Here is a 20,037-nt window from a genome sequence, read left to right as displayed (position 1 = left end):
TGCTTTTCAGGCATTCTAAAGTGGCCTGACAAAATTAGGAAAAATTCTAAATACTGAGGATCTGTTTGAGATGTCAGGAAGTGTTCCATTACAAAGTATGTTTTCCTTCTCTTGTCCAAATTTAATATTCTAGCAACGGATTCTCCTTTCTGCCTTTATTTAACCAGCAAATAGGTTGAAACTATGCGAAACTCACCTTTGGGAGGTGTGTTTTTTTTAAGGGACTGTGGCACAGAGCATTATATTTATTAACAGAAAACAAAGAAAATTAGATTTTCATTATAGCAATAGGAATTATAGGAAAAATGATAAACTTGGCTAGACGTCAGAGGAAAGCAGCAAAAGACCTCGAGGAAGAGCGGGTGCAGCAAGAAACAATTTACTTTGGCTTCAGAAAATTCTAGAATCTCATGCCATAGTTTTACATTTGTTCAAATGCAAGTTTATTTATTTTAAAAAGTGCTAGAAACACTAAGAATTTATTCTAATCATACGTGAAATTCCCTAGACCAGAGCACAGTGCTTTACATACGTCAGGATATAAATAAGCGGCTTCTGAAAGTCCAGCTGGAGAAACCCCAAGTTCCCATGTCCTGGACACCAAGACAACTACCAAACTCTAAACCCCTTAACCCACGTTTAAATTCCTGAAGCCGGAAGCATACAGGCAGAAAAATCTTACAACTCACAGGAACCACTGAAGAAAAATTCATCTGTCAAGGCGCAGATTACATTTAAGGGATCTGGCAGAGCGTAATCCATTAAAAAAAAAAAAAAAAAAAGCTGAGGGGACAGAAAATCCACTCAACCTCTCCCTAGGAAACGGGATGTTTACTGAGTAAACAAGCGGTAGCCTCAGACACACCTGCTAATCACTCCCACAGAAACCCAGGAGCCTCTATCGCCACCTACCGGTCGCATCCCGGCGCTTCTCTACAAATTTGTGACGTTCTGACGTCGAAGCCGTTGGGTTTATTTGAAACACACGCTCGACCAATCCGTCAGCGTCTGCGGGGAGGTGCGCAGCGGCCAATCACCGCCCCTCTGGAGACTCCAGCAAATGGGAAGGAGGTTGACATCACGCGCCAATCGGCATGACTTTTAGAGAGAGTGACTCACTTTTTGAATTGGCTGTGGCCGCGGCCGGCGAGGAATGGCGGTAACGGTGAGAGGGACCTGTGCTTGAAAAGGTGGAACTTCCAGGGCGTCCTTTGCGAGTGGTGAGGGCTCTGTGGGTGCGCGTGGCGGAGGTGGGAGTGGGCCGGCGTCCCCAGAGCAGTGGGCCGCTGTGCTTGTGTCCCACGGCCCCGCCCCGGTGACCGCGAATTCCGGAGCACCCAGCCCTGGCTTCCCGGCTCTGGAAACCACCCCGCCGTCTTCCCAACAGCGGGGCCTGGTTGCGGAGTGGGAACTGGAGGTCATCCTGGCTGCTATGCTTCGTCATCGCTTGCCGGGTTGGATATTTTTTCCGAAAGAGTTTCTGGGCAAAGGGGGGAGTTGTCGGAAAGGGGGCCTTGGCAAGCCACAATGGGCTCTGCGGATCTGGGGCCGGCAGCTGTGGCCTTTGGGGGCTTATCTCAGATTACTTAGTGGTTTCACTCTTGGATTCTTCCTGGCATCTTTAGTTTTTAGTATTTAATGTAAAATGCCAGCCCTTTCCGGCGCTCCACCCCGCGTACAGTTGGTTATGGCGTGCTGCGATTCATGGGGTCGCAAAGAGTCGGACGCGACTGAACTGAACTGTACTGAAAGGGTTAAAAGCGCAGCCTCTGAAATCGGCTCGGAATTGAGTGTTTTGCCACCAACAGTATGCCCTGGGGGAAGTTTATCTCTCTGTTCTAGGTTTCTTTATCTGTAAAATGAGCATAATAGTACCTGCCCTTTAGGATTGTTGCAAAGATTAAATGAATGCAAGTAAAAGGTATAGAACAGTGCCACAAATTGGTTAAATAAAAGTTATTTGTTAATGACAGTATTACGTAACGTGAACAGTGTTATTGTCAATAACACCACCAACATGTCCAGTATGGCATTTAGCTCCTCCACCCTGAAAAATGATTGCCTAAAAAAATAAAAGGATACTTGTTTAAATGACAAATTTTATCTTTGTTATGGAAAGAGGCATATGTTATATTTAGTTAGAAACTCCTTGAGTATGTTCTCAGATTAAAAGTAATCTGTATGGGTTTATTAACACTGATTTTTTGTGTGTGTTTATCTTAAAAGCTTACAGAATACATGAATATGAAAAAATTATTAGTGCTTTTCAGTTTGTAATCAGACTGTTGATACATGGTAACTTTAGCATGCATCTTTTTTCTAAATGTTAAAGCCGTTTTCCACTGTTTCCCCATCTATTTCCCATGAAGTGATCGGACTAGATGCCATGATCTTAATTTCCTGAATGTTGAACTTTAAGCCAACTTTTTCACTCTCTTTCACTTTCAAGAGGCCTTTTAGTTCTTCTTCACCTTCTGCCATAAGGGTGGTGTCATCTGCATATCTGAGGTTATTGATATTTCTCCCGGCAATCTTGATTCCATCCTGTGCTTCATCCAGCCCAGCATTTCTCATGATGTACTCTGCATAGAAGTTAAATAAGCAGGGTGACAATGTACAGCCTTGACATACTCCTTTCGCAGTTTGGAACCAGTCTGTTGTTCTGTGCCTAGTTCTAACTGTTGCTTCCTGACCTGCATACAGGTTTCTCAAGAGGCAGATCAGGTGGTCTGGTATTCCCATCTCTTGAAGAATTTTCCACAGGTTATTGTGATCCACACAGTCAAAAGTTTTGGCATAGTTACTTCATGGCAAATAGATGGGGAAACAGTGGAAACAGGACTCAATGGACATGGGTTTGGGTGGACTCCGGGAGTTGGTGATGGACAGGGAGGCCTGGTGTGCCGTGGTTCATGGGATTGCAAAGAGTTGACCACAACTGAGTGACTGAACTGACTGAAAGCTGTTTTGGCTGACTTTATTTTTCTGGGCTCCAAAATCACTGCAGATGGTGATTGCAGCCATGAAATTAAAAGACGTTTACTCCTCTCAAGGAAAGTTATGACTAACCTAGACAGAATATTAAAAACCAGAGACATCACTTTGTCAACAAAGGTCTATCTAGTCAAGGCTATGGTTTTTCCAGTGGTCATGTATGGATGTGAGAGTTGGACTGTGAAGAAAGCTGAGCGCCGAAGAATTGATGCTTTTAAACTGTGGTGTTGGAGAAGACTCTTGAGAGTCCCTTGGACTGCAGGGGGATCTAACCAGTCCGTCCTAAAAGGAGATCAGTCCTGGGTGTTCATTGGAAGGACTGATGCTGAAGCTGAAACTCCAATATTTTGGCCACCTGATGCAAAGAGCTGACTCATTGGAAAAGACCCTGATGCTGGGAAAGATTGAGGGCAGGAGGAGAAGGGAACAACAGAGGATGAGATGATTGGATGGCATCACTGACTCAATGGACATGGGTTTGGGTGGACTCCGGGAGTTGGTGATGGACAGGGAGGCCTGGCGTGCCGTGGTTCATGGGGTTGCAAAGAGTCGGGCAGGACTGAGCGACTGAACTGACCGAAACCTGTTTTGGCAATAAACTGATCATATATAGTATCATCAGAGACAGTTTTACTTTGTAATTACTTCCCTGTTAAAGAGTCGGACATGACTGAGCGACTGAACTGAACTGAAACAGAGAGGCATAAGTGAAAAAATGTGAACTCATGGTATTTTTGATTTATTAAAGACTCGCTCTTACGTTCCTTAAAGCAGCAATCATCTCTTGATTTTTCTTTCTTTCTAAAAAATTTTATTTTTGTTTGCGCTGGATCTTTCTTGCTGCATGTGGTCTTTCTCTAGTTGTGGTGAGCGATCTGGGGCTACTCTCTTCATTCTTGTGGTGCACTGGCTTCTCTTTGCGGTGGCTTCTGTTGTCAAGCACAGAAATTCAGTAGTTGGGCCCTGGCTTCAGTAGTTGCAGCATATAGGTTAGTAGTTTTGGTGGATTTTTCTTTTTAACATCCTTTTAAGGGGACTTGAAATGAAAGCCTGTTTAGAGCCTTTCTTTTTCACTAGAAACATTTAAGTGTGAGAGACTTAACAGAAAAATAAGGGCTGGATAGAGTTTATTATTGATTCTAAGATTCTTACTAACAACTATTGGAGCTCTCCTTTGGGGAGCCTTTAAATAATGATTGATGTGGATGTATGGTAAAACAATGAGAAATGTTCACATTGTGAATATTATCAGTTCAGTTCAGTCACGCAGTCATGTCTGACTCTTTGCAACACCATGGACTGTAGCTTGCCAGGCCTCCCTGTCCATCACCAACTCCTGGCGTTTACTCAATCTCATGTCCATTGAGTCAGTGACGCCATCCAACCATCTCATCCTTTGTTGTCCCCTTCTGCTTTCAATGTTTCCCTGCATCATGAGAATGAATAATTGTCACTCATGTAAAGACATCATCTATTAAGTTTATCACAATTGGATTTGAGTTGTACTGTTAAACCTTTTCCTGGTGTGGAAACTGAGGCTTAACCTACTAAGTGCAGAGTTGAGACTGGAAGCTGAGTTGCTTGACTCTGAAGCAACTAATATAAGTTAGTGCACTTAATAATCAGGCTTAAGTCTATTACTAGTGTGAACCTTGTCACACTATTTGATATCACTTTGCAGAAATGAGGCTAATAATACTTTAAACATTACTTTGTTAAAAATGTACTGAAAGCTATTTGTATGTTTTATTATTCTGAAAATGTAGGAAAGGGTAAATCAGATCAGGTATGCACCTTTAGGTAAGATGGGGCCTCTTCTTTGTATTTGCCCAGTATTGTGGAAATTTACCTCAAGATAATAAACTTACATTAAAAACTCCAGTTTGAATGGATAAAAGTCTATTCAGCTTTTTCTTTATTCCCTGTTTGCTTAACGTTTCAACTCTTTAAGTCCTGGAAATTTAAAAAAGATTTTCTTTCATAGTCCAGGATCATAATGACACTTGTTAATTGTCTTGTGAAATCTTTTAGAGGATAAACTTTTGTAAAGTAGTTTGAAAATACAGAGAAGGGAGCAGTCCAGTTATACATGAGAAGTTTGGAGAAATCTACAGAGGATAAGTCAAGTGGTGTGATGTGTTGAAAGACATGCTGGGTGGAGAATTGAGCCCTGTTAAATGCAAGTAGATGTGGAGTAAGTTGTTTGCAAAAATCTGGGAAATCCTTTGTGGCTGGAGCAGTACAGCCCATGTGGACTTGGGGAAATAGAAGAGGTGAGGTTAAATAGGTGGACTAGGATGAAAGTGTAAACTGGACGGTGAATTTGAACTTGATTGTCTAAGGAGCCCTTCTCATGCAAGTTTAAAGCAAGGAAGTAACATGGTCACATTTCTTTTTAGAACCATACCCTGAAAACCATGTGGATCGTGACCTTTGAAGAAACTGGTGATAGAGACAGTTGTCTGGAACTGTTGTTTTTCACCAAGTGAGCATTATGGCATTGGCCACAAAAAGACCCGCTGGATCCCAGAGATACAGAGATGCTTGAGGGATTGATAGCAATTTAGGGGAGGGCAAATGAGGTAGATGAAAGAGTAAAGATGGATCAGGTTTTTGACTGGAATTATTTAGGGGATGATGGTGACATGATAAAATAGGAAAAGAAATAGTTTGGATGAGGGCAAAGGTATGGATGGGGAGGTAGCATAGTATTTATGGGTACATTTTGAGTACTTTTTGACTGTCTGGTAATATCCTGTACTTTTGTACTTTATACAGATAATGTACTTTTGGTACATTGTTATTTTACTGTATCTCTATGAGTCAGGTAAGAGTATCTTTATTTTACAGATAAAGAGCAAACTGAGCTTCAGAGAAGTTGAGTGACTTCCTTTGGTTCAGTATTTTTAAAAATTGGGTAATGATATTTCTTGTAAGTTGTAGGTATTAATGCTTGTTTTTGCCTAACAATTATGTTCGTTTTTTGTAATTTTATTTAAATTGTTTTTTCAGCCATCATAGAAGAGAACAAACAATGGCTGATGATAGTGCATTAGCATCCACTACTGGCAGTACAAGCTTGGCAGACTCTTCCATTTTTGATTCTAAAGTTGCCGAAACTTCTAAGGAAAACTTATTTATTAGATCTACTTCATGTGTTGAAGGTAAACATGTTATCTGCTTTAAAATGACAAATCACTCTTTTAATCCTAAACTTACTGACTAGCGATTTTCTTATGATGTGACTGTAATATTGTTAAGTTAGGGTACAGGCATTCAGTAAAAATTTGTAAACAAAAACCCATTGCACTAGATTTTTTTATTCTTGTTTGGCATTTCCCAACTTTAAAGGAGAAGGTGTCTTGTTGTTGGATGTTGCTTTTGCTGTATGTGAGGGCAATCTAGCTGTAATATTGTTAGCTACAATATATTCAGTTAGGACTGGTCAGGTGAAGAGCCACTTCTTCCCTTTCCACTGTGTAAACGTATCTTTCCTAAAGTTGTGTGCACTATTTCAGAGGATGACTCTGCCAATTGGTGAATGCTTTCTTTGGTTATGAAGAGTGCTGATGTTTGAATACTTTGTTTTAATACAGTGTGTTTCTCTTCTGAAATGATACCTGATCAGATTTTTTTAAAAAGCTAGGAATTAAGTCATCTTAATTTCAGGGAATGTTATCATCTCAAAGATGGAAAACATTACAGATATAACCAAAAAAGGGATTGGAGACTACAGATTTTGATGTTAGTGAATAATAAAAGTGTTTTACTTAAAAATTTTTAATTTTAATAGAAGAAATGCCTCAGATTGAAACAAGAGTCATACTGGTTCAAGAATCTGGAAAACAAGAAGAACTTATAAGAGCCTTAAAGGTATGGAGATTTAACTTTTTATTTTTTTTTAAAAGAGACTATTTGCCTTCCATCGGTGCATAAATAAATCTATAGTTTTCTTAATCTCATAATTAAGTCTCTTTTCCACAGACTATTAACATAATGGAAGTCCCTGTTATAAAGATAAAAGAAAGTTGTCCTGGAAAATCGGATGAAAAATTAATAAAAAGTATTGTTAATATGGTAGGTCAAGCATTTCCTTGCATGTGGCATGCTGCACTTCCTTTGATTGTATTCTATAGTCCACTTACTGGTGATTGGGCCTAAAGTAGACGCAAGGTATACTTTGAACACTCTGAAGCTAGATTAATGAAAACTGTGACATTTATTTTAAAATTGGGATGTTTCTGAAACCTCAAACTATAATGTTTTATAAATAATGAAATCCTTATATAGTAATTTGGTATTGTAACATTTAAATGACATTTCACTTATGTATTTGCGAAGATCTAATACTTTAAACTCTACTTTTTTCTCAATAATTTTATTTTATTCTGAATTCTTGCATTACTTCCACATTTCAAGTCAATTTGACAGTCATCAGGGAATTTACCTCACTGTATGAAATATATCTAATTCCCTATTCCAACTAATACTGGATTGTGAGGGTTTCCATAACATATGCTGGGCGGCTCAAACAATAGAAATATGTTTTCTCACTTCCCTGGAGGCTAAAGTCCAAGATCAAGGTGTCAGCAGGTGTAATTTCTGTTGAGGCCTTTTTCCTTGGCTTGTCGATGACTGCCACCATCTTGCTTTATCTTCACATGGCTTATCTTCTGTGCATGCATATCTCTTTTGTATGTCCAGATTTCCTTTTATAAGGACACCTATCCACCACTAATCCAATCTGACTAGAATCCACCCATGTGACTTCATTTAACCTTTATTACATCTTGAAAGGCCATATCTTGAAATAGTTACCTTCTGAGGTACAGGGGATTAGGACTTCAACGTGAGTTTTGGGATACACAATTCATACCTTCACATCAGCCTGGGAAGTAAAGCCCAAATATTGACTCACCCATTTGAATTTTCTTTTAAATGGTTCTGTTTTTTTTTATACAAGTCATATAGATACTTAATTATCTTCATTCTTTTTCATGGATGTACATTACAAAGTTGCCTTTTTATATCCTGTGTATACAATGTTGTAGTCGCCTCCGTATTTTCTTATCTTTCTCTTATTTCCCTCATTTATACTGAACTTTCTGTAGATGTCATAGTATTTTTATACATGGCATAATATTTTTTTCTTTTTTTCTGACTATAATTTGTGCAGGAAGAACTATGCGTATGGCATCATTTTCTCAGTCAGAATAAAAAGCAACTGTGGATATCTTTCTAAGGCATTCTACTATCAAAATACATGTACTTAAAAAATTCATCATCCCTCTTTTTATATCCATACTAGATGCTTTATAATGACTACCAAGTCATGTCAGAAACTTACACCTTTATAATAATTTTCAAAATTTAAAATCTTAATGTAGAGATATGTTTATATAAATAAATATGACTGTTCACTATTAAGTATAATGCTCATTGTATGATTTAAAACTTAAGTTTCTACATTTATACAAATACACAAATAAAAATGTTGATACTGAGTTGATTTGGGGGTCTTACTTAGAGAGATTTATAATTGATTTTATAATATATAAATTTTATTTCTTAATAATGCCATGGAAAAAATCAAGGAAATTAAACTGCCGTTTGTAAAGATGGAATCAGTTGAAGAATTTAAAAGTTTGGATTCTCCAGAATTTGAAAATGTATTCATAGTCATGGACTTCCAGGATTCTGTCTTTAATGAGTTATACAAGGCTGATTGTAGAGTTATTGGACCACCAGTTGTATTAAACTGTGCAGAAAAAGGAGAGGTAAGAAAGAATATATGCTTATTATAACTTCTCAAGGTTAATACAATTTTATTAATGAATTTTTTGCAGAAAAATCTCATTAATTGTTGAGAATATGAAATCTTTAGAATAGGAATAGTAGTGGCTACTCTGTAGTACTCCCTTCTGTAGAACTCAGAAGTCCTTTAATCATAAATAATATGTGTGTGCATGCGTGTTAAGTCGCTTCAGTTGTGTCTGACTGTTTGCAACCCTATGGACTTTGGCCCGCCAGGCCATGGGATTCTCCAGGCAGGAACACTGGAGTGGGTTGCCATGCCCTCCCTCCTTCAGGGCATCTTCCCAACCCAGGGAGTGAACCCGACCCAGGGATCAAACTCCCGTCCCTTATATCTCCTGCATTGGCAGGCAGGTTCTTTACCACTAGCGCCACCTGGGAAGCCCGAAGAATATCGTGTATATACAAAATATTAATACCTGCAGTATCTTGGGAAGAAATAATTTGCTTTAAACCTGAGTATCAAATATGTATATATATAAATACATAAACTTAGTTTTCCTCCACATAGAACAGCTACCACAATTGCATTTTTATCAGTTTCTACTGATAAATTAGGGAAATTACTTTAGCTTTTTGTTTTTGAATAGCATTTCAGTTAAGTTGTAGTAGAGTTGATACTTATTTTATTGCTGTGTTTTGACATTCTTAAGCTTGCCTTATTAACTTTAAACTGCTTGGGTCTTTGTGCTTCTTTTATTATAGATACTAATAATGAGCACATGATAATCTTTTAATTTTCTGTTTTGATTTGGAAGTCTTGTTTTCAAAACACACATAAACATTTTAAAGGGCAAGATTATGGAAAAGATATTTCTGCCCAATAGTGGGAATTAAATTTATATCTGTTTTTAAGCATTCTCTTTCATATATAGATAGATAAAATCATTTGTTAAATTATTTACTATCTCCATATTTTAGCTGAAAAGTTGGAATCATATTTGGTTCAAGTATATGTATGATCAGTATTTATTAGAAAAATATTTTTGACCTCTTTTAACTTTAATTTGAACCATTTACAGTAGTATATGGAAATCTTTTATTATAGACAATACCTCATGTATCAAAGTACATTTTGGAAATAAAAGTTTGGGTATGGATATTTATGTTTTATTTGGCGGTAGTAAAGTGTGTTTAGATTATGTGTATCAAATATGATATGGGAAATCATGGGAACTTTTTATTGTGAAATTGATCCTTGCAATTTCTTACATATTGAAAAATGCAAGTATATTTTTGGGTTGGGAATGTTAAATGGCAAGAGAGGGAAATATGTTTAGTTTAGAAAGATGTGTTCTATTTTTGCTATAGAGAATCTCACAGATTTAAAATTGTATCCTTCAGCCTTTGCCATTTTCATGTCGCCCACTCTATTGTACCAGCATGATGAATCTAGTACTATGTTTTACTGGATTCAGGAAGAAAGAAGAACTAGTAAGTATTTTAAAACATTCTAGTCAAAGAATATTTTCTCTAGAAAAATAAGTTTAAATTTGCCTTTTTTTGGTAGTTGTATCATGATTTTATTTTTAAAATATTGAAGGAGAAATTACCGTGAATGTGAAGTGAAGTGAAGTCGCTCAGTTGTGTCCGACTCTTTGCGACTCCATGGACTGTAGCCCACCAGGCTCCTCCATCCATGGAATTTTCCAGACAACAGTACTGGAGTGTGGTGCCGTTTCCTTCTCCAGGGGATCTTCCTGACCCAGGGATCGAACCTGGATCTCCCGCATTACAGACAGACACTTTAGTGTCTGAGCCACCCAGGAAGCCAACTATGAATGAGTATGAAAGTGGTCTTAAACTTTGTCAAGAGACTCTGAAGAGCCTTGTAAACAAACAAATGTTGTGTCTAGGGTGGCTGGTCTGTGAATTAGAAAAACTGTGTAACTATTTAAATTGTTTTTTTAAGTATTTTATTAGCATATTATTTGAAGTTTTTGTTTTTGCATTGCAATGTTTTATTATGTATATCTAGTCTTAAAGTATTCTCATCGCCCTAGAGAATTCATAGAAACTTCTTTCTTTGATCTGTAAAATTATTTATGTTGGAGCTAATGCCTGGCATGCTGCGATTCATGGGGTCGCAAAGAGTCGGGCACAACTGAGCAACTGAACTGAACTGACTGAATGGGGTATTAATATAATTCAGTGAAAAGAATCTTGATGTGATGGCAACCTGGCTTTTAAAAAGTAATAAATTGAGGACATACATTTTTTGGGGACACAAGCCTGTTGTGTCCCCCTTTGCCTGGCAAAGCAACAAGCTTTTTTACTTCACCACCCACCTCTGAGAAGTAATATATTTACTTTTTCACTTGTGTGAAAGCCAGTCTTTAATTAGTTTTGTGTGTTCATCTTAACTAGCTTACCTTTTTATGATTTTGCCTATGCCAGTAAAGCAAATGAATCTTTAATTTTTTTAACGTAAACTTTATAAAAATTCTTTTATGTACCTGATAAATAGAAATCAGTATATGCTAAATGAACTATAAACATTGTTTAAAATTTTGTTCATATTAATTAAAAAAAACAATGTTTACTTTTTCTTTTGAGGCCAGATTGGTGACATTGGTTCATCACATGGGTGGAGTTATTCGAAAAGACTTTAATTCAAAAGTTACACATTTGGTGGCAAATTGTACACAAGGAGAAAAATTCAGGGTATGTAAATTTTAGTGTTTTTGTGTATTTCAATATAGCACTGTTTGGTAATGGATTTAATGAAAGTGTTCTCATTTTGTCTGTTTCTCTCACAATTTATTGAGGATCAGAAATTCAATTTTTGCTATATGTGTGTTTAGTAAAAAATTTGAAATCATAGGAGTGTGGCCCCTGAGGTTTGAAGGAGGCCGTGGAGCTTGAGTTAGGTCTTGAAAGATGATTAGGATAGTGGAGGTTGGTAAGTGAATAACATTTTAGGAGGCAGATGAGTAATATTAGGAAAGAATTACTGTGAGCGTTGGTGAGTAAGGGGGTCAGAAGGTTATGAGGGTAGGTATTTCTCTCTTATCTAAGAGCAGAACTTTGTTCTTATAAAATGGTTCCAAGATTTAACTTGTGAAAATTATAGAACAGGAGAAAATACTTTTATTGGGATTAAAGTCTTAGTTCAAGGATTGCACTTGAAGAGTTTATCACTTTGTTCTCACCCTCCATCAGTGTATATATGTAGCAACATTAGGGTAATGTTGAATTCCTGGGAGGTATACTTAGAACTCATATCTAAGATTTTGTGACCTAATCAGATATTTTCTCTTAAACTCTTAGTGCTATCATGGGGGTTAATACTTCTAAAAAAGTAAACACAGAAATAGAAATGTAATAAAGATGAACTGAATCAACTTGGGAGATGTATTTATTTAAAATAAAATGAAACAGCTTGGACCTTGTGGAACTTGTTTTGGAAGTTATTTTAACCTAGACTGTATGATGGAAAGATAGTTTTTTCTTTATATTTTGTTACAAAGCAGATGGGCAGTGATCTAAGAATGTAATTATAATTGTTCATATCTTATAAGAATGCAGTTATTTAAGATAAAAATGCATCATAATTAATGTTTATGTTTTTAGGTAGCTGTGAGCCTGGGTACTCCAATTATGAAACCAGAATGGATTCATAAAGCTTGGGAAAGGCGGAATGAACAGTAAGTATATAGAAATTCAGTTGTTAATTATGTGAATCAGTCACATGTCATAAGGAAACCCATGTGCCCAAAATTCATAAATTAATATATGAAAAGTAATTCAGTCTTTGTGAAGCTTAGGGAATAAAGTATAGGAGGAACAAAGTTTTTATTATTATAATTATTGAAAATGGAAAGACATCTATGATATCTTTGAACTTTATTTTATAAAATAATTTAATAACCAATAAAAGCATTCTAAAATTATCAGGTAATAGCTTACTGCATCTGGATGTTTGGGTTGTGCTATATTTTTTCTTATGTTTGTCTGGTTACATTTTAAGTGGTAACTGCATTTCATAACCTTGTTAAGCTTTCCAGTCTCACAATTCCTTGCTCTTGTACTTGATTATTAGATTTTATGAAACTATAGAACCCCTGTAATACATACAAAATTTCATGTACAGGGCAGATATTTGCATCTTTAACTATTACCTGTGATTAAACTGTGTGGGAAGTTACTTCTGGGATGACTGAGGACACATCAGTTTTTTTTAGCTATAGTTTTTATAATATTTCAGGACCTAATGTAAAATATTTTCAGTAAATGGATTATGCTAAAACCTTGAAAGTTACTGTAGATTTATAAATTGATCCGCTTCACTTATATTGAATTGCAGTTAAGCTGGTTTTAAAAGAGTGTACTTTTGTTTTTAGGGACTTCTGTGCATCAGTTGATGACTTTAGAAATGAATTTAAAGTTCCTCCATTTCAAGATTGCATTTTAAGTTTCCTGGGTTTTTCGGATGAAGAGAAAACCAATATGGAAGAAATGACTAAAATGCAAGGTAGAATTCAGCATAATTTAAAAGCTAACATATTTTATTCCCTACTCCTGCTAATCACTTCCTCAAGAATATGTCTCTTTAAAAAATTTGGGCCTGGGGATAAACAATTGGTCTTATGTATGCTTGTATGCTTTCTTCTTTAGGAGGAAACTGTTTACCAGTTGGAGATGAAAGATGCACTCACCTTATAGTTGAAGAGAATATAGTAAAAGAACTTCCATTTGAACCTTCAAAGAAACTTTATGTTGTGAAACAAGAGGCAAGTAATTGTAAAATAAGAGTGGTTTTTATTTCTTTTTTTTAAAAAATAAATTTATTTATTTTAATTGGAGGCTAATAACTTTATAACATTGTATTGGTTTTGCCATACATCAGCATGAATCCGCCATGGGTGTACACGTGTTCCCCATCCTGAACCCCCCTCCCACCTCCCTCCCCATACCATCCCTCTGGGTCATCCCAGTGCACCAGCCCCAAGCATCCTGTATCATGCATCAAACCTGGACTGGTAAAAAACATTAGTAATATCTTTTCTGATGAGATAAATTCGTAATTAAAGTCTTCTTTCCACTAGTGGTTCTGGGGAAGCATTCAAATGGATGCCCGAGCTGGAGAAACTATGTATTTATATGAAAAGGTATGCTGTTTGTCCCTTTTTTCATTTGTTCTGTGAACTTGATTGCATGAAGATGACACTTTTTTATTCCAAAAGAACCTAGGATAATTAGCACATAGATCATGTTTTTTGTCATGTTTAGGATGTCAGAATAATTAAACAGTTGGATATTGAGGGATAGTCTATGTAGATTTAATGTATTGGATCTTATTTTAATCTATGTCATTCTGTGCTAATTCTTGGTGATACCATTATAAACCATAACATCCCTATCTTCAAAAACTTAGAACCTTAAAGGAAAGAGAGATGTGGATACAATTACAGTACACAATGAAATGTGCCATAATTGAGCAATGTATGTATTCTAACTACTAACTAACTCAGAGACTCAGGCAGGATTGAAAAGAGCAAATAAATGCTGAACCATCTTCCTTGGCTAACTTAGTAAGGAAATGCATGTTAGACAGCAGGTGGGAGAGGGTATGAAAGCTTAAAAGTACATTAAAATTATGGCTTCAGAAAAGAGTATGGGAAAGAAGGCCAACAGATAAAGCTGACTAAATAGGCAGAATCAAGTTTTTAATATGTTAAAGCATTTTGATTTGTCCTGTAAGTATTGGAGCAACTGAAGAATGGGGAGAGATGTTATTAAAAAAATGACTGTAGTAGAAGGAATTGTAGGCAAGAAAAATCCAGCCTTCATTGCTGGATCTTGGTGAAAATGGTGTCGTTCACCAGAATGTGACAGAAAGATATAGAAGCAGGCTTCAAGGGAAAATTTACTTCAGTTTGGGATTTAATAATTTTGAATGAAAAGTTGAAGGTGAAGTGTGCTTTTATTATGTTTCTATAAAATCTAAATATGTACTCTGTTGTGTTCTCTTTGAGCCCTTATTCTCAATGTAAGTTTCTGACCGTAAAGTTTAAAAAATATGCTTCAGATTGCAAGAGAGAACTCGGAAAAAAATCTAGAGGTAGGACTTCCCTGGTGGTCCAGTGCTTAAGAACCTGCCTGCCAATGCAGGGAACATGGATTTAATCTCTCGTCCGGAAGGATTCCACATGCTGTTGGGGAGCTAAGCTCATGTGCTGCAACTACTGCATCCCGCAAGCCTAGAGCCCATGCTCTGCAACAAGAGAAGCCACTGCAGTGAGAAGCCCCTGCTCACCTCAGTTAGTGAAAGCCCTCGTGCAGCATCATTGATGCATTTTTAAAGACAGTACAGTTAAAAAATCAAGTGGTATTTGAGAAATATTGAAGAGCACTGTATCCAGGCATTGTGCTAAATGCCAGAGATACAGTGAACAAAATATGAATGAATGGTCCTGCCTCCCTGGAATTTATAGTCTAATGGAGAGTAGATTGTAAACAAGCTTATAGGCAAATATGTAATGGTAATACTACTGTGGAGAAAAAGAATTAGGTGTTAGTGGTTAGACAGTTACAGTAGTCCTTTGATTATTATGTTTTATGCAGCAGCCGAATTATGTGGAAAAATGTGTAGTTGTAAAATTATTGTGCAAAACCCAGATTTTGTCAGATTCTTAAGCGTGTTTTCCTTTTGTTCTTGTCTCAGTAAGTAAAGAACCACAGAAGTAAAATTGAGCTTTTGTGCTTTTGATTGCAGGCCAATACACCTGAGCTCAAGAAATCAGTGTCACTGCTTTCTCTAAATACCCCAAACAGCAATCGCAAAAGACGTCGTTTAAAAGAGACACTTGCTCAGCTTTCAAGAGAGGCAGACTTGTCACCTTTCCCTCCCCGTAAGCGCCCTTCAGCTGAACATTCCCTTTCTATAGGGTCACTCCTAGATATCTCCAACACACCAGAATCTAGCATTAACTATGGAGGTAATTCACATTTTTAAATCTTTAAATTTAGTGGAATAGAATAATTATTAGAATGTAGATAAATCCGTACGACAGTGACCGGCCTTTGTTCTAGCTGAGGAGAAAAGGCACACGAAAATGCTTAGATTTAACAATTGCTTGCTCTAAGTGTTTGTACGTTTTGTGTTTATAAGATAAGTTTTATTGCCCCTGTTTTACAGATGACCATACTGAGATTAGCGAAGTAAAACTTGTCTAGAGTCACACAGCTAGAAAGTGATAGAGCTGTTCAGAGAGCAGATTGTTAACACAAAGAATCACAGGAGATGTCACATGAATAATGGAAAAAATAGGTACAGTGAAGTCAGAAAAAGGTGAATTTACTTTATCAGCTGATACAGGAAGCCACATATAATTAGTTCTTTTACCTTGATCTTCAGTTTTTTCCCCTCTGTTTTTTTTTTTTTTCAGTCTGCACATAAATATGTTGTTTTCTAATTTATAAAATAATCAAAACCTCCCCTTGACTTCATAATACTCTCCACTGACTATCCTATTTCTCTGTTCTCTTTCATATAACTACTCTTGAAGGATTTATCTTGATCCATTGTCTCATTTCCTTTCTTTTTACTGTCTTTTCAGTTCATTCCAATTGAATTTCAGTGCTCTTGCTGGGGAGACTGACAGTTTTTCTATAGTCAACAGCATTCAGCACATGAGCAGCTACTCCTTCCTCGACACATTTTTTAATTCTGGCTTTCGTATATCACTCATTTGTCTTTCTCCTTGGCCTAACTTATCTTTCCAACTCTAAATGTGGAATGTTATTCCTGAGTCATTTCTTTTCCATGGAATTCTTCCTAAATGATCTCATTTAATTCTATGGCTTTTCTTTCTATAGCTGATGATGCCCAAATTTGAGTTTTTTCCTGTTCAACTGTATTTTTCACACCTCCTTGTTCTAATACACAAGCTATTTTTTGCATAATCATATTAGAAATCTTGATTCAATCTCTATTCCTTTGTTACCCTTCCTTTATCAACCTTTTCTATATAAATGGTCTCTCTTAGATAATTGCAATGGTCCTTTAGATGGCCTCCGTATATTCATGTTTGCCTTTCTACATTCAGCACTTAGAAAGGTCTCTAAAAACATGTAAATTAGCTCATGCTGTTTTCTGCACAGACGGTAGCTCTGTATTGCCACAGCTTTCAGGTTCCTGGGTAATCCTTCCTCAGTTGCTTCTCCTGTCATGTGCTGTTGTCCTCCACTAATACTCTCCGGGTATCAGTCACAGTGTCTGTTATTCTTCAGATTTTTCTACTGTTAAAACCATACCTCGGGAACTTTATACTCGCTCTCCCTATTTTAAAGAAATCTTACCGGTTCTCTGTAAAGGTAAGGCCCTGTCCCACTACTCCCTCCTACCAACCTGATCGCGGGGTGTCATCTTCAGTAGTAGTTATCACAGTTAGAAATTGTTTGTTTACTCCTTTATTGTTTTATTCTCTTCACCAAAATGTATACTTGAAGAGAATAAGTACCTTGTCTATCTTCTCTGCTCTATTCTCAGTGCCTGGAATAGAGTTGTTTAATCCCAAAGTCATGTCTGACTCTTTTGGGACCCCATGTACTATAGTCCACCTGGCTCCTCTGTCCATGGGACCTCCTAGGCAAGAATACTGGAGTGGGTTGCCCTTTCCCTCCTCAGGGGATCTTCTCAACCCAGGGATCGAACCCGAATCTCCTGCTCTGGCAGCTGGGTTCTTTACCACTGAGCCACCAGGCAAGCCCTTGGTATAGAATAGGTAGTCACTAAATATTCATGGAAGGAATTAAAATTCAGTTTAAAATAGGTGTAGAAAACTGAGTTGGGTTTGAGATTTATTACAAGAGGAGCAAGTAACACAGCATACAGAATGAGTCTTCAGAGAATAGTAAGTCAGTCAGTTTGCTTTGAATATGGAGGAGTGAGTCTAATTAGGTTAATTGTAATTAGGAAATTAACATTTAACACTGATCTACTCTAGACCTTCAGATTTTACTAGTTGTTCCACTAATGTCCTACTATGATATTTGGCAAAAGCAAAAAGGTTTTTTTGAGTTAGGATTCAATCCAGGATTATAAATTGTGTTATCTTTCTTTAGTCTCTTCATATCTGGAACAGTTCTTCTTTCCGTATTTCTTTGTTTTTTAATGATCTTGACATTTTTGAAGAGTACATGACCATTATTTTTTTCTGGCCTTATTCTAGGATGAAACTCTACTTTAATGAAAATATTTATGGTGGTATATTTATAAGAGTAGATACCCTCTTTTTTTTTTTTGTCAAATCTGTACAGTGTTTGGTACTTATATCTGGCTTCCATTTTAAGTCTTTCTTCCTCTTCCCTTTTAGAAACACCAAAATCTTGTACTAAGTCCTCTAAGAATTCTACTCCAGTTCCTTCAAAGCAGTCAGCCAGGTGGCAAGTTGCAAAAGAGCTCTATCAGACTGAAAGTAATTATGTAAATATATTGGCCACAATTATTCAGGTAAGAATTTGGAAAAATGATCTCTGTTCCACCGTTAATAAGTAAAAACAAAGAAATATGTTATTTTTTGTAAGAGAATTGTATAAGCATAGAATTTAAATATAGATATTGAAAATCTATGACAGAAACTGCTGTTAGGGAAATGCCATTTAAGAGTAGCTTTTTTTTTCATGCAGAAATAGCTTTTTATAGTGACTTTAAAAAGAGAAGGATCCTCAATAGACAGTCTTAGAGGAGACTGAATTTAATTCACAATTTTGCAGCTTCCATGTCAGGATACTGCATTTACATTTGGAAGTGGTAGCTTTTTATGATAGTGTGTATTCAAGAGTCATTGCTTTGTTTAGTACTGTTGATATATGACTCGTTGGAAAAGACCCTGATTCTGGGAGGGATTGGGGGCAGGAGGAGAAGGGGACAACAGAGGATGAGATGGCTGGAAGGCCATCTCATATCCGACTCAATGGATATGAGTTTGGGTAAACTCCTGGAGTTGGTGATGGACAGGGAGGCCTGGCGTGCTGCGATTCATGGGGTCTCAGAGAGTCAGGCGACTGAGCGACTGAATTAAACTGAATTGATACATGGAAAAACAATTAGCAATGAAGCATAGCAATATGTTTGTCAGTAAATTTTTATTTTTTTAAGTTTATTTTTAATTGGAGGTTAATTGGTTTGCTATGTTGTGTTGGTTTCTGCCATAGTAATTTTTTTAAAGTTATCCTTTATTTTGTCGTTTTCTAAAATTTTGCAGTAGTCAAATGTTGAGTCATTGCTTACCACTATTAAAATGTACTATGAAGTTATTCCTGAAGAAAAACAATTCTAAGGAATCCTTGTAGGATGAGATCAAGGAAGATATTAAGGAATAAATCAAAATTCAAGGTTCTGAAAAGCGTAATAATAGGACATTATTTTGGAATCTGTAGAAAGAAGGAATAAATTTGTTTGTGGTAATGAAGGAGATTGTCAGGAAAATAAAGTTGATACCACTTAGCTTAACTTTGAATAGAAAATGATAGGGGAGTTTCTTATTTGGGTTTAATTTTTAATTCTAATTCTTAATATTGTTCATTAAGGTCCAATATAATGGCCTTTAGTAGTTTGTACCATTGATAAGATGCAGGAATAAGAAATGAAAAACTTTTTTCTCGGTATTCACGGAAAGGTTATTCTTCATAGTTGATTTGTTTAGCAGTAGTCAGGGTTTTATGAGGCCCTCTGCTATATTAAACTAAACTTGTTTTAAGTCAGTTCTGCTCTTCCTCAAGGGAAGCCATCCTAGATGAGTTTCTTGTTGAAGTTTTTATAGTCAGCCAAAATGTGGTTAAGTAGCAGAAAATCCCTTTGGCATATACTGTTCATGTACTTTGGTAGCAAAATGTAAATCCTTTCAGGCCATGGTAAATGTCCTGGAGTTCCAAATTTTAACTTGCGTATCAATTACATTCACTAAAACTTCTTTTTAAAAAGCACTTGTAATTATTACACTGTAGACAAACTCCCACACTACTGTGCTTAGTATAAATTCACCTAAGTTTACTTACAAGTTTGTGGGCTCCGTTGATTATAGTGTTCTCTTTAAGCTTTGTTGTAGGACTAATGTGTCCTACAATGTGTCCTACTAATGTGTGCTACAAACTTTTTTTAAAATTTGAATTTGGAATAGCTTAATTTTTACTTAGCCCCACAAATTAAGTGTAGCTTCTTGATTTTTTCCATGTAATACTTAGGTACCTATTAATATAAGGTGTTGTGACAGGTGTTAAAGA

At 36.5% G+C, this 20,037-nt stretch overlaps 1 protein-coding gene across 8 annotated transcripts in view; it reads left to right on the top strand.

Moving 5' to 3' along the window:
• Positions 1-1,045: 1,045 nt before the first annotated feature.
• The window catches only part of ECT2 (epithelial cell transforming 2), a 60,336-nt gene continuing 41,344 nt past the window's right edge, over positions 1,046-20,037 (top strand). The window contains exons 1-13 of one of the 8 annotated variants that reach the window (XM_070791830.1): positions 1,046-1,220; positions 6,007-6,158; positions 6,788-6,867; positions 6,979-7,071; positions 8,589-8,771; positions 10,153-10,242; positions 11,365-11,472; positions 12,382-12,455; positions 13,152-13,282; positions 13,426-13,541; positions 13,857-13,919; positions 15,527-15,662; positions 18,129-18,265. In XM_070791830.1, the coding sequence (XP_070647931.1) occupies positions 6,029-6,158; positions 6,788-6,867; positions 6,979-7,071; positions 8,589-8,771; positions 10,153-10,242; positions 11,365-11,472; positions 12,382-12,455; positions 13,152-13,282; positions 13,426-13,541; positions 13,857-13,919; positions 15,527-15,662; positions 18,129-18,265 (1,341 nt within the window). In that variant the 5' untranslated portion in view covers positions 1,046-1,220; positions 6,007-6,028. Of the gene's footprint in view, positions 1,221-6,006; positions 6,159-6,787; positions 6,868-6,978; positions 7,072-8,588; positions 8,772-10,152; positions 10,243-11,364; positions 11,473-12,381; positions 12,456-13,151; positions 13,283-13,425; positions 13,542-13,856; positions 13,920-15,526; positions 15,750-18,128; positions 18,266-20,037 lie in introns of all 8 variants that reach the window. The other 7 variants (XM_070791818.1, XM_070791809.1, XM_070791812.1 and 4 more) reach the window with 7 other exon arrangements.

This window comes from Bos indicus, chromosome 1, assembly GCF_029378745.1.
Source record: "Bos indicus isolate NIAB-ARS_2022 breed Sahiwal x Tharparkar chromosome 1, NIAB-ARS_B.indTharparkar_mat_pri_1.0, whole genome shotgun sequence".
Taxonomy (NCBI): Eukaryota; Metazoa; Chordata; class Mammalia; order Artiodactyla; family Bovidae; genus Bos; species Bos indicus.
Note: the sequence above shows the minus strand (reverse complement) of the source record. Positions and strands in the feature narration are given on the sequence as shown.